Here is a 17,350-nt window from a genome sequence, read left to right on the forward strand (position 1 = left end):
AAGCCCAGGATTTCAAGGTTGCAGTGATTTATGATCATGTCACTGCACCCTAGTCTGGGCAACAGGTGAGACTCTGTCTCAAAAAAAAAAAAAAAATTAAAATGTAATAGATTAAACAAAAACAAGTTATAATAAGACAGCCTGAAGTTGGGAAGCTCTAGAATGGCCAATTCAGCAATACATTGACCCATCAAGAGCTCAGGATCTTATTATCTTTGTGTTCATCTTCAGCATATCATGGATGCTGGATCATGTTTTCAAGATGGCTACAGTAATCACATTCTCGTGCTCCAACATTCAGAGGAAGAAAAAAAAGATTTCTTTCCCACTCTCTCTCTCGCTCTTTCTCTTGGTGAACCTTTTCAAAACCTTTTCATAGTTTAAAAACTTTTTCTAGAAGCATCTCTAGCAGGCTTCTCTCCTGTCTCATTTGCCATAATTGAGTCATAGACCTTTCAAGATCAATCACTAGAGAGGAAGGGAATTTCCCTGCTTGATTTGGACTAATCACAGTAAACCATTTGTGGCTGGAGCTTGGGTTCACTTCCCTGAAGCATATGGCTAGGAAGAAAATGGTGAATACCTAAGTCAATCTGGGGTACTACTGGCAAGACTGAGGGTGGTAAATAGTGGTTGGTTAAGTAGCCAACAGTGCTACACAGTCACAGAAATTGATTTTAAGGTTGGAAAAAAATGACTTCTGGCTAGATCACAGCATTCCAGACTATTAAGGAACTGTTTTCAAAGGGAAAGCATTTTGAACCTGTATAGATTTGCAATTTATATTGTCCTAGCTCCACACCCCTGCATCAGGAAAAATTTGGGCAACTGTTTCATGTAGAATATTTCAAAAGTTTGGTCAGTCCCCAAACTATAGGCTTTGTGAAGGCAAGAATCTCACTTTACCTTATAGTCAGATTTTACAAGAAATCAGAAATTAGCCAGAAGCCTTGAAAGAAAAATAAGAGTTGTCTCTAAACATTTATACCAGATAACCTACAACAGGGCAATTTTTCATTCCGTAAATTAGAATGAATTTGTCCAGAACCACCCCACAGAAGTGAAATGGGGGGTATTATTATTTTTTTTGGTAGACTATTAAGCTAAGCTTTGTTTAAGCTAAATAATAGAATCACTTATTGATCAGTTATTAACTATAATTCTAAAACCTAACTTTTTTGAATTGGATATTTCCAATCTTAGTTTAATAAGTGTTTGCTGAATAACTTAGATTCTATACCCCAGAGGCTTGTTTGGTGCTAGTCACCTGAGTCCTATTTATTGCCCTAGTGAATCAGCTGAAGTCACTGCTTATCAGTAGAAAAATGTCAAATATGCCAGGAATGGTAGCTCATACCTGTAATCCCAGCACTTTGGGAGGCTGAGGCAGGAGGATCACTTGAGTTTAAGACCAACCTGAGCAACAGCATGACCCTGTCTCTACAAAAAATAGAAAAATTATGCAGGCGCGGTGGCATATGCCTGTAGTACCAGCCACTTGGGAGGCTGAGGCAGAGGATCCCTTAAGCCCAGGAATTCCAGGCTGCAGTGAGCTATGGTGACACCACCTCACTCTAGCCTAGGTGACAGAGTGAGACCCTGTGTCAAACAAACAAACAAAAAGTCAAATAACATTAGAGTCACCATGTCTTCCCTGATGATGTAATTAATTTCAGAGCTGTAGTAAGACCTTTTACATGGTGTTATACAGAGTTCATTCAGATTTGTACCAGTTGTTGAAATTGAGGACTAAAATCAAAGAGGACAGAGAGGAACTGATATTCCGTGAACTCTGCCAGGCGTTTAGCCTACTTTTTCTCCTTAATTTACTTCTTTTTTTTTTTTTTTTTTGAGACAAAGTCTCACTTTGTTTCCTAGGCTAGAGTGAGTGTGGTGGCATCAGCCTAGCTCATAGCAACCTCAAACTCCTGGGCTCAAGCAATCCTACTGCCTCAGCCTCCCGAGTAGCTGGGACTACAGGCATGAGCCACCATGCCCGGCTAATTTTTTCTATATGTATTAGTTGGCCAATTAATTTCTTTCTATTTATAGTAGAGACGGGAGTCTCACTCTTGCTCAGGCTGGTTTCGAACTCCTGACCTCGAGCAATCCGCCCGCCTCGGCCTCCCAGAGTGCTAGGATTACAGGCGTGAGCCACCGCACCCGGCCCTTAATTGACTTCTTACAACAACTCTGTACTCCATGTTATAAATGAAACACCTGAAGACCAGAAACATTAAGTAACTTGCCCAAATTTATACCATTAGTAAGTGGTGGAACCAGTTATTCTAATGCTAAAATCCCTGGAGGCCCTTAAATCACAATGTGATGATTAAATGGATCTGCTGTATTTGTACATTTATTTAAGAGCATACTGAATATTCGAACACAAGACAGTTATCTGTTGCTGAATGATATTTTATTAGCTTGAAAATTTGGGCCTGCCCTTAGCATTAATAAGCTTCAGCACTAGTCACAAGATTTTCATTCACTGGTGGGGAAATGTTCTTGTTTTAAAAAATGCAATTAGAGAAAGGGCATCTACTTCTTGGGGGCTGCGGTGACAGCAGGCTTCTCTTCACGGGTGATGGGAATGGTGCGCTCAGAGCCGGGGGTCTGTTTCCTTGGTCCATTCACAGTGAGGACCCCATCAGATGACAGGGATGAAGTAATGGCCAGAGGGTCTACATCAGCTGGGACTCGGTATTTCCTGTGGAACTCCCTGGAGATGAAACCATGTTCATCCTAATCCAAGAGAATGAGGAAAGAGGCAGAGAGGTAAGGACAGGAAATAATATCACTTGCCCAGAACTCAGTATCTTCATCCCCTTTAGGGAAGACCAAATGCCAATGCAACATGAGGGAAAGGTAAATAGCTGTTCGTTTTAGGTTTGGGGTTAAGATGAAGTTGCCTAGGTGGTCATCCAACCAGTGAGAGTCTGAGAAGTGTGAAATAGCCCAAATCTTCATCGTTTTTCAAACTCAGAGGCATAGATACATTTAGGGGTATTCCCCAAAAGTTTAGATCGATGTTGGCTGGGCCTGTAGGATTTGGAATCTCATCCTGCCATTGAGGATCTGAGTCCCTTAAGGAAGCCCAGAAATTGTCCTGACTCTTCAGGACTGTCCCAGAATGTTCTAGACTAATAGGACTACTGCTTTAAAAAAAAAAGTGATTTCATCCAGGGAGATCCAAGTTTAAATCATATGAGCAAAACTCAAACAGCCTAAGGACATTTCTGAGGACACACTGTATTAGTTGTCCTACTACACAGGTTCTGAGTTATTCTAACTGGTGAGAAGCAATTGTAAAGCTCTCCCAGTCATGAGAAGCTGTTCCATTCATCAGAATTCCCCAAATAGTAGTTGACCCTTACGCCTGCTGAATCTCAAGCATTTATCCAAACAGGCTCTCAATTAACTTATTTCCACATGGGCTAAAGGGTATTAGAGCTGAATACAGGGTCTGAAACTTGGGCAAATCATGCAGCTCAGCATTAAGATGGGCTAAAGAGGGGAAGTGGATTCCTGGACATCTAAAAGAAAAGTCAGAAACTCAAGTGCCTTGAGGGTCTATGTAGTTAATGTAATTATGACACAGCAACCAGGTGTCTGACAACAGTATGCCTAAATCAGTGGTCTCCAACCTTAACTGTAGATTAGAATTACCTAGGGAACTTTAAAAAAATTCTGATGTCTGGAACTAGCCCTTAAATATTCTTATTTAATTGTTCTGGGGTATGCCTGAGCATTGGGATTTTTGAGAATTCTCCCAATGATTCTAATGTGGCCAAGTTGAAAAACACTGGCTTAAATAGAATGAATATCCCATCCATCCCATCTAAGGCAATCAAATCAAGACAAACAACAAAGGCCACTTCTCTGGCCATAACAACAATAACAACCACAACAGTTCTATTGTCTATCCCTAATATAATCTTCTAGCTATTGATTTGTAAGCCCTGATACAGACCCTTATGGCTTGGGACTGGAATGTTGCCAGTCTTGGAGGCTGATAATAGTACCTGTGTATTATAGTATGCACTGAATGAAAGATCAGAGAAAAAAGCAAGCTATGTACCTGGCGCTCTTCATGTTTGCCATGCACTTCAATCACATCTCCCAGCACCTTGACTTTGAGTTCCTCTGGGGAGAAGTGCTTCACATCCAGGTTGACAGAGAACCTGTCCTTGTCCACGCGCATCTAGAATTAACAAGGTGAAGGAGTGGGGTGGGAGGAAAAATGGTAGGAATATCTATTACTCTGGTGCAGTTTCATCATTCTGCAGACTTGCTCTCTGTCCAGGTAATTTATTCTCCTCTTTTCTGCTAAAAATCCCTTTTTGAAGAAGCATGGCTCTTTGGTTCAAGGGAGCTACCACAGTGGTACCCAAGGCCCAAACTTTATTTACAGGGAAGAGAAGAAGATAGATCACCCAGGGGGCCAATTGTAAGGATGGGTCTGGGTATGGCTTCTGCTGCCTCTCTAATCCCAATGCCTGGCTTTGTCATTTGTCTGTGAGACAAAGGCCCCTTCTTCTTGCTCAGATCGCTGCCATATTTTCCACCCACCCAATGTGGAATGTTATGCTGGTCCTGCTTGTCCTTCCAAAAGCCCTTGCCTGGTCAGCTCCTGTTTACTCATACTTGAATATTTTTAAATCAGAATGTTATCTGTGACAGCTTCTGTCAACCGTATCTGTTTACCCCATTCTCCCACCCTCTTAGGATAAGAGGGGTCCCAAGACCAGATCTATATTCTTTCCTCATAAGGCTTAGTCCCAGGCCAGTTCCTGATCACAGCCCTGAGGAACCCGGGAAATTATAGAAGAGGCAAAAGAAAGGAAGAAAATAGTGGTTGTTGTCTCCAGCTCCACCCAGTGGGGATGACAAGCTCAGTATGAGGTAGGATTCTCTTCTGGCTCTGAAACTTGAGATGATAAAATTTATCAGGAGTAGGAAATATTAGAAGAGGTGAGCAAAGGAGTCTGAATGCAGCTCCTTCCCTGCAGATTATTACGAACCAAACCAGTAAAGGGTATCCTGCTCATAAGTTAGGGGACTGAGGATGTCATAGTCATAGCACATGAAAAAATATAATAAATAGGATGCAGAGGACCATCAAATAGAAACAGGTAACTGGGGGAGGGAGGCACTAGTAACCTCATTTTTCTTCACTTATGGACACACATGTGCCTAAAATGCCTTAGGTAGAGAAGGAAATGAAAACAGATGGAGAAGTTCCCAGGAAGTTCTAGCAAGGACTCTCCTGTCTTGGCAGAGGGGAGACTCACCTCTGACAGTCCAGTGTCAATCCAGCTGGGTCCCCGCAGGAATGAGGGCAGCCGAAGGTAGAAGGGGCTCAGGGAAGTAGAAGTCGGGAAGAGATCAGACTCCAACAGGTGCTCTCCAAAGAACTGGTCAAAGAGGCGGCTGGGGGAGTGGAAAGGAAAGAAGGGGCGGCGAATCCAGGGGTGGTGGATGGCGATGTCCATGGTGGCTAGGTAAGTGTTGGGGGTCAGCTGGCTGGTCAGCTCCTTCAGCCGCAGCTACCGCCAGCCCCTTATATATGCAGTCTTGTGAAGCTTCTGGAATGGTGATGTCAGGGGTTTTATTATCCCGGCTCACCGCCGGTTCATGGAGACTTGTGATCGGGGATTTGGCAGTGTGACACATACCCAGTACTCACTGAGCTAAGAAAAGAGAAACACAAACACGTCTGAGCTGGCCAGTGACTTGTCATGGTCTTGTTTCACTTGCTTTCTGTCCACACCCAATGCACCCACCCCCACCCCCGTTCTCTGAAGCTGGAACAGAGTCAGGAATCCCAAGCAGGCGGATGGTGTGCCCTTTTTCCTCCTCTTCAGTCTTGCATGCCACGGAAATCTGGCCAGCAGCTATCTTGGGCCTGGGCAGTGACTGGAATATTCCTAGGCTGGGCCCCAGGGACATTAACTGTTTGTGGGTCCCTGGAGGAGAGCAGTGACCGTCAACATGTCAGCAGCAGCCATCTTCGTGGTGCCCTGGGTTGACCGGGGTTCAGGAGAGGACCCTGACATTAATCTGGGCAGAAAGACCCTAGTCCCCGCAAAAGGACAGAAAGGGTTTGTTTGTTCGTTTTGCATCTTTCATCCTATGTGGCTCGCAGAACATGAAATCCAGGAGTGCTTTATGAAGTAGGGGGCATCGTGCCTGCGACTTGGGAGGAGAAATGGTGGTGTGGAAATGTGCAAACTGTTAGCGAGGGTCTCAGCTAGGCTCCCTTTCGACCTCGGGCAGCAGCTCCCCTGCCCAGCTCGCTCCCCAGCCAGGACCTGCAGCTGTCCCTAAGGCCCCCTGCGACAGCTGAAGGGTGTGCAGGGAGGGGACTGGGGGTCCGGGCGGCGCTGGTCACACCCTCCCCGCTCACACTCAGCGCCCCCACTCCCCGCCCCTCCCCCCAGAGGCTCGGCACTATTTTGGGTGGTGTAGACCCCGCCCCCACCTCCGACCGAGCCCTGGCTCTCTGGGCAGCTGGAGGGGTCCCGCTGCGCCTCTTGGGGCTGCACCTCCGGCCAGGACCGCGGCCGCGTCTGCAGCCATGTCGGGCCGCTCGGTGCCACATGCCCACCCGGCCACCACCGAGTACGAATTTGCCAACCCGAGCCGCCTGGGTGAGCAGCGCTTCGGAGAAGGTACCGCACAGACGCCACCCCCTTGCCTCTCCCCCCACCTCCTGAAATTCTGGGCTGACCTCCCAACATTTCTGGCGTCCACCCCACTTCGGGCTTAACTGATATCCTGGGGCGAGCCATCCCCCACCCGAGAGTCCCCCGCAACCCCTCCAAGCGGGGCTCTTTCCCCTTCCTACTGACCTCAGGGCAGACGCGGAGCCTGCCGCGCTCTGGCACCTGCAGCTTGCCTGCCGGGGTGTGCCTTCTTGTTCCCCTCTACCAGTCCAGTCCCCGTGTGGTTTGCTTTTTTCTTGGACCATCTCACTTCCTTTCTCAGTCCCCTTCCGGGCTTCCTTCTCCTGCTCCTCCTGGCTGTGTCCCCCTCCCCGCTTCCCCATCTCCTCTCCTGTCACCCTGGGCCCACCTCATCCTCCCTCATCCTGCCTCTTGCCTTGTCTCTGCCCCTCAGGCCTCCTGCCAGAAGAGATCCTGACCCCCACGCTCTACCACGGCTACTATGTCCGGCCTCGGGCCGCCCGAGCCGGGGAGGGCAGCAGGGCAGGGGCCTCTGAGCTTAGGCTCAGCGAGGGCAAGTTCCAGGCATTTCTGGATGTGAGCCACTTTACCCCTGATGAGGTGACCGTGAGGACTGTGGACAACCTGCTGGAGGTGTCTGCCCGACACCCCCAGCGCCTGGACCGCCATGGCTTCGTATCCCGGGAGTTCTGCCGCACCTATGTCCTGCCTGCTGATGTCGACCCCTGGCGAGTCCGAGCTGCCCTCTCCCACGATGGCATCCTTAACCTGGAGGCGCCTCGGGGTGGCCGACATTTGGACACAGAGGTCAATGAGGTCTACATCTCCCTGCTCCCTCCACCTCCTGATCCAGAGGAAGAGGAGGAGGCAGCAGCCAGAGTTGAGGCTTGATGGCCACAGACCCAGCACCCAGCAAATCCCTTTCTACCTCCCATTTTGCTATGGGCAGCTGCCCACCACTCCAGAGGCAGCAGCAGCCTTGGAGGAAGGGAAGGGGGCATGGTCCACAATGTATGGTTTGGTCCCAAGGGACGTGTCATAGCCTTTGGTTTAGTTTTGGGTGGAGGTGAATAAACCCAAGTCTCAGGGCCTTGTTTGTTCTGCTCCCTATTCTGTGGCCGGGAGGATGGGATGGGCAGGGAGGGAGGAGGTCACAGCCAGCTAGACAGAAAGCTCCTCAGTTAGATGTGCACAACGTCACAGCACCCTGAGCTCGCACTTGGATGCTGAGATCACACCCGGAAGCTGATGCTGGCTCCTGATCAAATTCCTAGCCATAATTTTCTCACAATGCAACAAAAGAGAGAGTGATCCTGGGAGGGAAAAGGGATATGCCATCCAAACAGCCCAGAGGGCACTGTCTGAGCTGGTGATTAGAGACACAAAAACAAGGGTCTCCAGACTGTCTGGCCCTTTTTGGGTAGGGGTTGGGAAAATGGTTTTTGGCTGGAGAGAGTTGTCTAAAGCCCTGGAGTGAATACTTTGTTTCCTCATACTAAGGCCTGTCCACTGAAATGGTCACTGATTTTGCAGGACTGAGTATGCATACACAGGGGCACAGACATAGAAGCCACTACCATACTCACTGAACCCCATTACCTCCCATCCTCTGGGGGTGTGATACATTCAGGAAAGCCTGAGAGCCTGTCCCCTCAATTACTCTCTGCAGTCAAGACAGCATGCATATGTATGATTTGGGGAACATCCAGAAGACCTCCCTGCCCCCAAATATATTTTTTTTACCAGGCTGTGGTGGACACCTAAAATTCTTCCATTAAAGTGGTTGTTTCTTAACTTTGTTAGGGTTACAGATCCATCAGAAAATTCAACAAGAGAGATAGATGCTTACCAGAAAAATATACATGCTCCCAAATTTGGCAATACAATTTGAATAGGTTCCACAACTCTTGAGATGCATTCATATACCCCTCTTAGGGATCTGTGGACACCAGGATAATAACCCTCACTTGAGGAATTCAATCTTTGGTTAAAGGATTGCCATCTATTAAAAATGAAAGCACACCTCAGAGAAATAACTATTGATATATTCAAGTGTTCATTCACTCAATAAATATTTATCAAACCCCAAGCAATACACCATGGGGAATATACACTGTAAACACACATTATAAAAACTATGGGTTTGATTGTCTACTTTCAGGACTTTAAAAATCTAGTTGAGAAGAAAAAAATAGAACGATTCTACTCAAAATAAAATGATTCTCTACATCTCAGGAATCTTAACATCTAATCGATAAGAAAAAAATAAAACGATTCTCTACACTTCAACTGGAACAGCTTGACATTGATCTGTTTGTAACTGAGCTTCATTTAAAAGAAGGATTTCTCAGCTAGAAAAAATTTGAGAGCCTCTGATTTAGTCCAAATCCCCACCCATTAAAATGCTTTTAAAGTTGTCAGGAACCTTCTTCTGGGGCATTTTGAATGACAGAGAACTTAGAATTTTGTAAAGTAGCCCACTCCATTTTCTTTTTGGACATAACTGTTATAACTTCTTCCTTTTGTTGAATCAAAATCTTTATTTCAGTGAGTTCTTCCCATTGGTTCTGGTTATGTCCAGAAAACAAATGCAATCCTCCTTTCACTTAAAAGTCCTTCAGATATTTAAAGATAACTATCCTGTCCTCCTAAAGCTTCCCTTTCCCAGCTAAACATGCCTAGTTCTTTTAACTGTATCTTATACTTTCCACTTCTCTTATTATGCAGACAACTTTCTTTTGAACATACTGCCTTTTGGCAATGTAACTTGAAATTCAACACCTAGACCTAAAATTATTATTCCAGTCATGGACTGACTAGTACAGACTTCAATGAAATAATCAATACCTTTGTTTATCATTCTAGACATCTATTAATACTACTTAAGGGGTTCCCACAATGCACTATTGGTTTGGTTTCTTTGGAGTTGCTGGTCATCTAAGAATCTTTTAGGTGCTTTTTAAAAAAATTACAGATCATGTGGCTAAAAAGAAACCAGACTGTGAAGGGTTTTGGGTGCCAGGCTGAGAAGTTTGAACTCTATCCTACAGATAACAAGAAGAAATCACTAATAGCTTTTGAGCTGGTTTGGGGGTGGGTGGGTAACAGGACAAAAAGGAAACAGTTAATGATAGAGTACAGAATGGTTTGTAGGGGAGAGGCATGGCCCTGAAATAGCGCAATGATTGGGACATAAGATAAAACAAAATGCTTTGTGCCATCTGATAATTACCTCAGAACAGAAATAATAATAACAATAGCTAAGATGTACTGAGAGCTTTCCATGCGCCAGGCTCTGGACCAGAGCTTCACATACATATATCTCATTTAATCATCACCATAATCCTGCAAGGTTTGTCACTCTTATCCTCATTTTCCACAAGATGATGGGGAGGAGTTCAAAGTCCAGGGTACTCTGGAGTGCAGGGCTGAGCAGTGAGCCCCACACATCCATCAGGGACACACAAATAAACAAGCATCAGAGGAAGACACTAAAGATGGGATGAGAGAACTGAAGACAAGGATTATGCATTTCACAAATTTTCATAGGATCCATATTTCCTATAGTTGAATTTGCTCAGCTGCATCCTATTTACTGGTGAGTTGGAGTGAGTCTAACTTTGGGTCATTCGAAGGAGAAGCTGAATTGAGGGGTAAGTTGTGAGGTAAGTTCAGATTCTGTAATTCTGAACTGGGGATGGGGAAGTGAATGGCTAAGCGCTGAGGCCATTCCAATCAGAGTCATCTGATTTTACGCCAAAAAGGGAATTAGATGTCATGTTCAGTTTTTCGATTTCACAGTCTTAGAAACTTAAGCTGTAAAAGGTTGAGTGATCTGCCCACATTAATTTCAAAAGGCAAGGGAGAATATGCAAGGAATCCATTTCCCTAAATTTAAGGTTCTAAGAGACTCCAGTAACCAAACCCAGATTCTGGACAGGGATAATAAAAAATTGGTACCAATTACCTTGAAAGTGAAACTCAATTAAACCTGAGTGGTGCTGGGCAAACATAAGGTAAGATGCTAGTCCATTATAGAGGATATATTTCAAAGATAGTGTGATGTAGTGGAGACACATTTCCTAAAGAAACCCAGAGCCTTTTTCTATCTCAGGTTTCTTTTTATTGAAGGTTGAAACTCAAGTTCATGGCTTCATCAAAAGAAGCTTCAAATCCCGTAGGTGAGATACCTCTCACCTGGAATCCCTATGTATTGTTCTACCCTTTGGCTGGCAAAAGTCACCTGGGAATCATTCCAGCAGGTGGCTTCCAAAGTCCAACCTGCTAGGTTGAAATCTGACACTCACAGAGGCTCCCGGGAGCTGCCACAGAAAGCTAAACCGGGAACCAGGAAATGCACAACCCTGTTGCTGTAGGAAAACAGCTGGGCTCCCTCTGAGACAGAGCGCCATGGGGAACGGGTTCTGCTGTGGAGGAAGCTGGTGAGTGGGGCTTAAGGGCAGAGGGTAACATCTCTGTTGGTGAACGTGGAGGCCCTGAGAATCGGGAGCCTGGCGACAGTTGTCTGCCAGCTTCCCACTGCCACCTGCTTTTGCCTGGTTCCTCCTGGTTCCAACACCAGAGCAGCACCTCCGTCCATGCTTAACTCCTTTCAGGAGACAAGAAAACGGAGCCAAGCCAGTTGTCTGGAGAATGGCCAGGGCAGGGCTGGAATGGTGAATTGGCATTGTATCTCTGTGTCCTTCTCTTCTTTCCCTCCCCCAGATGCTAATAATTGTATCGTTCGAGAGTTTTCTATGTGCCAGACACTTCACAATCTCATTTAATTTTCCCAACGCTTCTGTGAGATAAATAGCCTTACCCCTTCTCTCATTTTACATCCAGCTGAGAAGCTGAGGATCAGAGAAGTTAACTAATTTGCCCAGGGACACAGGCTAGAAAGCAAGAAAACCAAGATTCCAACCCACGCCTGCCTGACTTCAGAGCCCACACTTTTAACCACTACATAATACTGCCTCCCAGACTGAGCAAATGAACTTGGGAGAAATGTTTATTTAAAAGGGCAGAAATAGGCTAGGCGTGGTGGCTCATGCCCGTAATCCTAGCACTCTGGGAGGCCGAGGTGGGCAGATTGCTTGAGGTCAGGAGTTAGAAACCAGCCTGAGCCAGATCCCATCTCTACTAAAAATAGAAAGAAATTAATTGGCCAACTAAAAATATATAGAAAAAAATTAGCCGAGCATGGTGGTGCATGCCTGTAGTCCCAGCTACGCGGGAGGCTGAGGCAGTAGGATCGCTTGAGCCCAGAAGATTGAGGTTGCTGTGAGCTAGGCTGATGCCACGGCACTCACTCTAGCCTAGGCAACAAAGTGAGACTGTGTCTCAAAAAGAAAAAAAAAGGGGCAGAAATAGGAAGAAGGAGAATATCTGTGAAATATCTGAATATACCTTTCACACTTATTTGCTATGTGACCTTAGGCAAGTCCCTTAATATCTCTGTATCTTTGCATGTAAAAATAAAGATAATATACCCCCATTATTTAGATGATAGGTTTGCTTTGAAGAGCAAGGGTATACTATATGTGAAAAACTCATAAGAAATTACCTATCATATTATTACTATTCTTTCTCAGAATTTTCATCACTGCCATAAACTCTTGGACCTGGCTTTATCTTGTCTACTGCCTTCTTAGCTGCATCATTCCATGCCTGAGTCAGATCTTGGGGATGTCTTATTTATATATAAATAAAGCATCGTTATATTTAGAGAGACAAATTGGGTACATTGGAAAGCACACAGGTTTTGGAGTCAGTACATTGGATTCAAGGCCTATCCCTACTACTAATTCATTTATCCATTCATTTCTTAAACAGATATTTATTGAACATATACTATGTATCAGGCATAGTGATAGACACAGAAGACAGTAATAAAAGGAAATTTGGTCCCTACCTTCTTGAGTAAGATACCAGTTCTATGGCCTTAGTTGAATTCATATGTAAAATGAGAACAAAAATATGTTTCCCAGAATGTTGTCAGGATTGAAAAAACAAATAAAGCACCCTTTAAACTTTGAGATGTTCTACAGACATAGAACATCTAGAAAAGCTTATAAAGAAGGAGATGTAACAGTTTCTTCGACTCCCTTTTGTCCCAAGTGTTTGTGTTCTTTCTTCATTACTGGTCAGTTCTCTGATAGGAATAGTCACTAGCAGTCAACTTTTACTGATGCTCATTATATGCTAGGAGCCATGCTAAATATCTTACATTTACTATTTTTTTAAAATCCTTACAGTAATCCCATGATTACTGATTAAAACCATGAGATTTGGATTCTATTATCATCCTCATCTTATTAATAAGAAAACAGAGGCCCAGAGAGGTTAAAAACTTGCTGAAGTCTTCACAGCTAGTCTGATATCATCAATCTGACTCTGGGGCCTATTCTAGAGACACTATGCCAGACATTCTAACCAAAATCTATTTTGTCTTCTTAAAAAATATGAATAAGACTAGATAAAATTGTTCTCCTCTATTTTTTGTTATCTCAGTAAATCTTCAGAGACTTAAAGATATTATGACCATTGAAGAGATTTTTATTTTAAAATATTCTTTGTTGTTTTTTCTGATTACAAAAGTAATAAACATTCACTGTAGAAAATTTGGAAAATACCAAAGGGCAAAAAATAAGAACCAAACATGTAAGCACCCAGAAGTGACAGGAAGATTTTAGTGTATTTTCATATCTTTTTCAAATATGCACAGTTTTTATCCCAAAACATATCTTATCATCTTTTTACCAAGTTGATAAAGAGTAAATTTTTCCATGCTGTTAGGTATTCTTCCAATATCCTTTATTAAGTGGCTACACAGTTTTCAATTAATTGGATATGTCATTTATTTAGTCAGTTACCAAATGTTGGACATTCGGGATATTTCCTATTTTTTGCAATAATAAATAATGCTACAATGAATATTCACATTTGGACATGTATAATTATTTCTTAGGATATGGAATTGCTACATCAGAGGATATATGCATTTATGTTTAGGGCTTTTTATACTTATTGCCAACTGCATTCTAGAAGGATTACACAAATTTTTATTTCTACTACCACTGTAGGAGAGTGCCCATTTAGTTTTCTTAATTCTGATCTAAAAATAAAATCCCGTCACCTATAAATCTAACTGAATATTCTATTTGGGTTATGTCTAGGCATTGTGCAATATCCAGCTGGGGAACAGGCTCTGTTCACTAACATTGGATGGCCCTAGTCTATGTATTTTAGAATTAATATTTTCCCTATCCCTTTAAATAGAAATAAGTAGGAAAACAGTAGAGACAAGGGGCAAGGAATTAGAAGATTCTCTAGTTCCTATAATAGGATAAGGTTTAGCAGTAGCAATGTAAAGCAAGAGCTGAAGTGGCAGGAGAGGAAGTAGAAAAACAGTAGTTTTTCTTCTGAACTACCTGTTGAGTTTGGGTGGAGACTCAACTGCTCTCAATTCAGCAAGCTGCAGCAAAACCAAAAAGCACGCCAAAACACAAACGTCTGTCAAATGTGTGTGGAAATTTTTGATTTTTTTCCCACAGTAATATAGTCAACATAATTTAGAACTGAGTTCCTGTTTTTCTTTCTTTCTTTAATAAAAGCAAAAGAAGGAAACTTCCCCAGGGAAAGGAGAAGTCAAACAGACGAATAGGGTTGGCTCTGGTAAGAGTTGGAAATATACAAGAAAAAGCATCCAGAATAAGCCCCAAACTATTCAGCTTATTTCCCCAGACAAGTGTTGTTTCTCTGGGCATCAAACAGATGACAATCACGTAGACAGACAGGCTCCAGCGGGGACCCCAAGGGCTCAGAAATGAATATATAAGGTATGTCCTGCAGTGTGGGCAGGATAGCTGAGTCACTCACCAAATTCAGCGCTCCCTGCTCTGCAGACAAAGTTCTCCAAAGGATTTTAAAGGTTAAACATCTCTCACTTTCCCTTTTAATTAAAAACAAGGACAAGGAAACAGGGAGAGAGGTCACTTGTTAGGAAAGGGCTTTGAGGGGCCCTAAACTAGTGAGCCTTGATTGTGGCAGCTTCTGTGACTCTCAGAATGAAAGTTCCAGGTTGGCAAAGACCCCAGAAAAAAAAAAAAAGCACTGAAGAAGCAGCAAGAGGGTCTCTGGATCCAGGAATATCCCCTTATTTGGCATGTTTCCCTTACCCTCTGCTGGGATTAGCATGCTAGACAATCTCAGAATAGCCCTCAAGCCAGCTATATCCCTGGCACGTAGTCCTGGTTGCCTGAGGCTGTATTTTGGGTTTGGTTATGTCAGTTGTACCACTCCACCTTCCAGAACCATCCATTTGGGAGAGGTGTGGTATCTGGGACAAATGCTTTGGGGCTAAACCTGGCTCAGGGTGAATCTTTGTTAGAGGGAGGTGGGGGAGGGTCATCCCAGGATGTTAAGAAGACCACAGAGCAGGTGACGAAAAAGGGAAGATAGAGGCCAGGGCTCTTGCACATGGATGATCTGTTTTTCCTATCTCAGGAGCTGCCCATCAACTTTCCAGAAGAAAAAGAAAACAGGTAACTTTGCGGGAGAGGGACTCTGGGAGAGGCAAATTAGAGAAGAAAAGACAATAGAACTGGCATCTTTGGAAAGGGTTTAAGAGTAGAGAAGAGGAGTGGACTTGGAAGGGATAAGTTCAGAACTGGTGTTGAACCCAGTAGCCTAAGGATTCTGTTTGATGTACTGTCTCCCTTGTAATATCATCTACTGGTTCTATAATAGATGTACACTCATGCTGTGCGAGAATGAAAGAAGACACTGATATCAAATGAATAACAGCAAGCTCACAAGTCAGCAGAGGAGGGAGGGAATGATGTTTTTAGGCAAAGGAATCAGCTCAGGAAAGAGAGAGAGAGAGAGAGAGAGAGAGAGAGAGAGAGAGAGAGAGAGAGAGAGAGAGAGAGAGAGAGAAAAGATATTTACTTGACTCAAAGTGGCCTATTGGTGTGGCTGAGCACTTCCACGTTGCATTAATAGTCTGTTTACTTATTTGTCTACCCTAGTAGGCTGCAATCTCCCCAAAGCAGAGGAAACGGCCTGCTTATCCTTCTACCCCCAGAACATGGCACAGAGGCTGGCATATAATGGCTATCAACATATGTTGATTGAACTATGTCAGGGGCAAGCGAAAAATGCAGATAGAAGATATTATGTCCAGACTGTGGAAGGGCCAGGTTGTATATCCTGCTAAGGAGTTTGGATGTAGGAATAGAAGTGAGAATGGAGGCAGGGAGATTAATTGGAAGCCTGCCATAATAGTTTAACAGTGATTTGATGAGGGTCATCTCAGTAGAGACAGGGAAGAGAGAATGGATTTAAATTGGATTTCTTCCCCTCAGAGAGCCAAGGAAAATGGACATTGAAGCCACAGCAGCAACAGCTGCAGCAGAATGGCACAAAGGTAATGACAGGCTACTGTCTCCTCTTTGGGGCTGCTCAGACATGGAATCCCCATACTCAGCTTCTTGCCCTGGAACAGATGTGGACACCTGTCACTCATCTGTAGAATTGGCTGGTTCTGCCCATCCTCCTCTTCCCCCTAAAGGAGCAAAGTGAGGGAACATCAGTCTAACTGGCCCGGCATTAGAGGTGAGGGGCAAACCCCAGCCACGAATCTCCCTTAATGTTGTCCATTCCTTACAGGGCCATGAAACAACACGACATACGTATGAGCGAGTGTTACAGCAGCACAAGTCACAAGAGAGGAGTCAAGGCCTCCCATTGGAGGAGAGCAGCTTACATTACGCAGACATTCAACTGTGCAGGGGCACCCAGCCACGGTCTGCCCACGAAGTGAAACACCTGCATTTAGAAAATGCTACAGAGTATGCGACCCTTCGATTCCCCCAGGCCAGACCTCGCTATGACAGCAAGAACGGGACCCTAGTGTGACCCTTGGGGAGGAGGGACCAGTCCATCATTTACCACTACTCCTGTGGGGAGAATCTACTGTTTTGGGGAATTGGGTGGCACCCAGGGATATTGGCCATATTTTATGTACGTTTAAAGAACTCCAGAGCCCCTGGAATTGTGGTTGTCCCCAGTCTCTCCTTTAGGCTTCTTACTTGCCACCATTAGCTTGGAGTTGTAGTTGGGTTAGCTATGGGAGGATGGAATTCCACAAAATGAGGTTAGGTCAGGTGTGCAGGGAGGTCTTTTTTTTTTTTTTCTAGTTTCTTCCTTCCTGGAATGCAGGGAGGTCTTTAAGCCCACCATTGCTCCTGCTCTTTAGGAAAGTGCAGGAAGAACTGGTGACTATAAGCACGCAGGCTGATCTTGTTGGACTTTATTTAATGGTATCCTTTTTACACACCTTAATCTCCAATGCTGAAGGGGAAGTGCTCTGGAAAAACATTGTGAGCTTTTGCACACAGCCCCCAGGGATGGCTTGGGCAATTTCCTCAGCAGCTCCGTGGGTCAAAGGTTCCAGATCTAAACAGACAAATGCCTCAGGGACTAAGGCTTGGAGGAAGCCGTTCTCCAACCGTTGGCTACAAGGACTTCCAGTCACTGGTCACTGATACAGCACCGAGAGGCCCGGAAACTTCCCTTGGGGAGACTGTTGGTTCTTGAGGGTGTGGGGCCGTTAGGATCAATAAATTGCTTGAGGAACATGCGTGGTGTGTTTTCTG

The 17,350-nt window shown here is 44.5% G+C and overlaps 3 protein-coding genes across 3 annotated transcripts; 2 read left to right on the forward strand and 1 right to left on the reverse strand.

Annotated features, from left to right (window-relative positions):
• Positions 1-2,397: 2,397 nt before the first annotated feature.
• On the reverse strand, positions 2,398-5,694 carry CRYAB (crystallin alpha B). Its single transcript, XM_012749592.3, has 3 exons — positions 5,295-5,694; positions 4,082-4,204; positions 2,398-2,745 (listed from the first exon to the last, which is right to left on the reverse strand). Exons 1-3 carry the CDS (start codon positions 5,493-5,495, stop codon positions 2,542-2,544), a joined length of 528 nt encoding a protein of 175 aa, XP_012605046.1. The 5' UTR covers positions 5,496-5,694; the 3' UTR covers positions 2,398-2,541.
• HSPB2 (heat shock protein family B (small) member 2) lies at positions 4,733-7,779 on the forward strand. Its single transcript, XM_012749591.2, has 3 exons — positions 4,733-4,905; positions 6,444-6,674; positions 7,123-7,779. The coding sequence occupies exons 2-3, from the start codon at positions 6,581-6,583 to the stop codon at positions 7,578-7,580; spliced, it is 552 nt and encodes a 183-aa protein (XP_012605045.1). The 5' UTR covers positions 4,733-4,905; positions 6,444-6,580; the 3' UTR covers positions 7,581-7,779.
• Positions 7,780-10,842: 3,063 nt separating this feature from the next.
• C4H11orf52 (chromosome 4 C11orf52 homolog) lies at positions 10,843-17,332 on the forward strand. The gene is made up of 4 exons (XM_012749595.3): positions 10,843-11,131; positions 15,198-15,235; positions 16,058-16,119; positions 16,362-17,332. The coding sequence occupies exons 1-4, from the start codon at positions 11,100-11,102 to the stop codon at positions 16,608-16,610; spliced, it is 381 nt and encodes a 126-aa protein (XP_012605049.1). The 5' UTR covers positions 10,843-11,099; the 3' UTR covers positions 16,611-17,332.
• The last annotated feature ends 18 nt before the right edge of the window (positions 17,333-17,350 follow it).

Source organism: Microcebus murinus, chromosome 4 (genome assembly GCF_040939455.1).
Source record: "Microcebus murinus isolate Inina chromosome 4, M.murinus_Inina_mat1.0, whole genome shotgun sequence".
Lineage (NCBI taxonomy): Eukaryota > Metazoa > Chordata > Mammalia > Primates > Cheirogaleidae > Microcebus > Microcebus murinus.

What these genes read in the sequence shown, in the direction of transcription:
- CRYAB (XM_012749592.3), bottom strand. Translation starts at nt 5,495, where the DNA reads ATGGACATCGCCATCCACCACCCCTGGATTCGCCGCCCCTTCTTTCCT. An exon ending in TTGACACTGGACTGTCAGAG is followed by an intron (nt 4,205 to 5,294) that starts GTGAGTCTCCCC and finishes TGTTAATTCTAG; the next exon opens with ATGCGCGTGGACAAGGACAG. An exon ending in GCAAACATGAAGAGCGCCAG is followed by an intron (nt 2,746 to 4,081) that starts GTACATAGCTTG and finishes CTCTTGGATTAG; the next exon opens with GATGAACATGGTTTCATCTC.
- HSPB2 (XM_012749591.2), top strand. Translation starts at nt 6,581, where the DNA reads ATGTCGGGCCGCTCGGTGCCACATGCCCACCCGGCCACCACCGAGTAC. An exon ending in TGAGCAGCGCTTCGGAGAAG is followed by an intron (nt 6,675 to 7,122) that starts GTACCGCACAGA and finishes TCTGCCCCTCAG; the next exon opens with GCCTCCTGCCAGAAGAGATC.
- C4H11orf52 (XM_012749595.3), top strand. Translation starts at nt 11,100, where the DNA reads ATGGGGAACGGGTTCTGCTGTGGAGGAAGCTG. An exon ending in TTCTGCTGTGGAGGAAGCTG is followed by an intron (nt 11,132 to 15,197) that starts GTGAGTGGGGCT and finishes TTCCTATCTCAG; the next exon opens with GAGCTGCCCATCAACTTTCC. An exon ending in CCAGAAGAAAAAGAAAACAG is followed by an intron (nt 15,236 to 16,057) that starts GTAACTTTGCGG and finishes TCTTCCCCTCAG; the next exon opens with AGAGCCAAGGAAAATGGACA.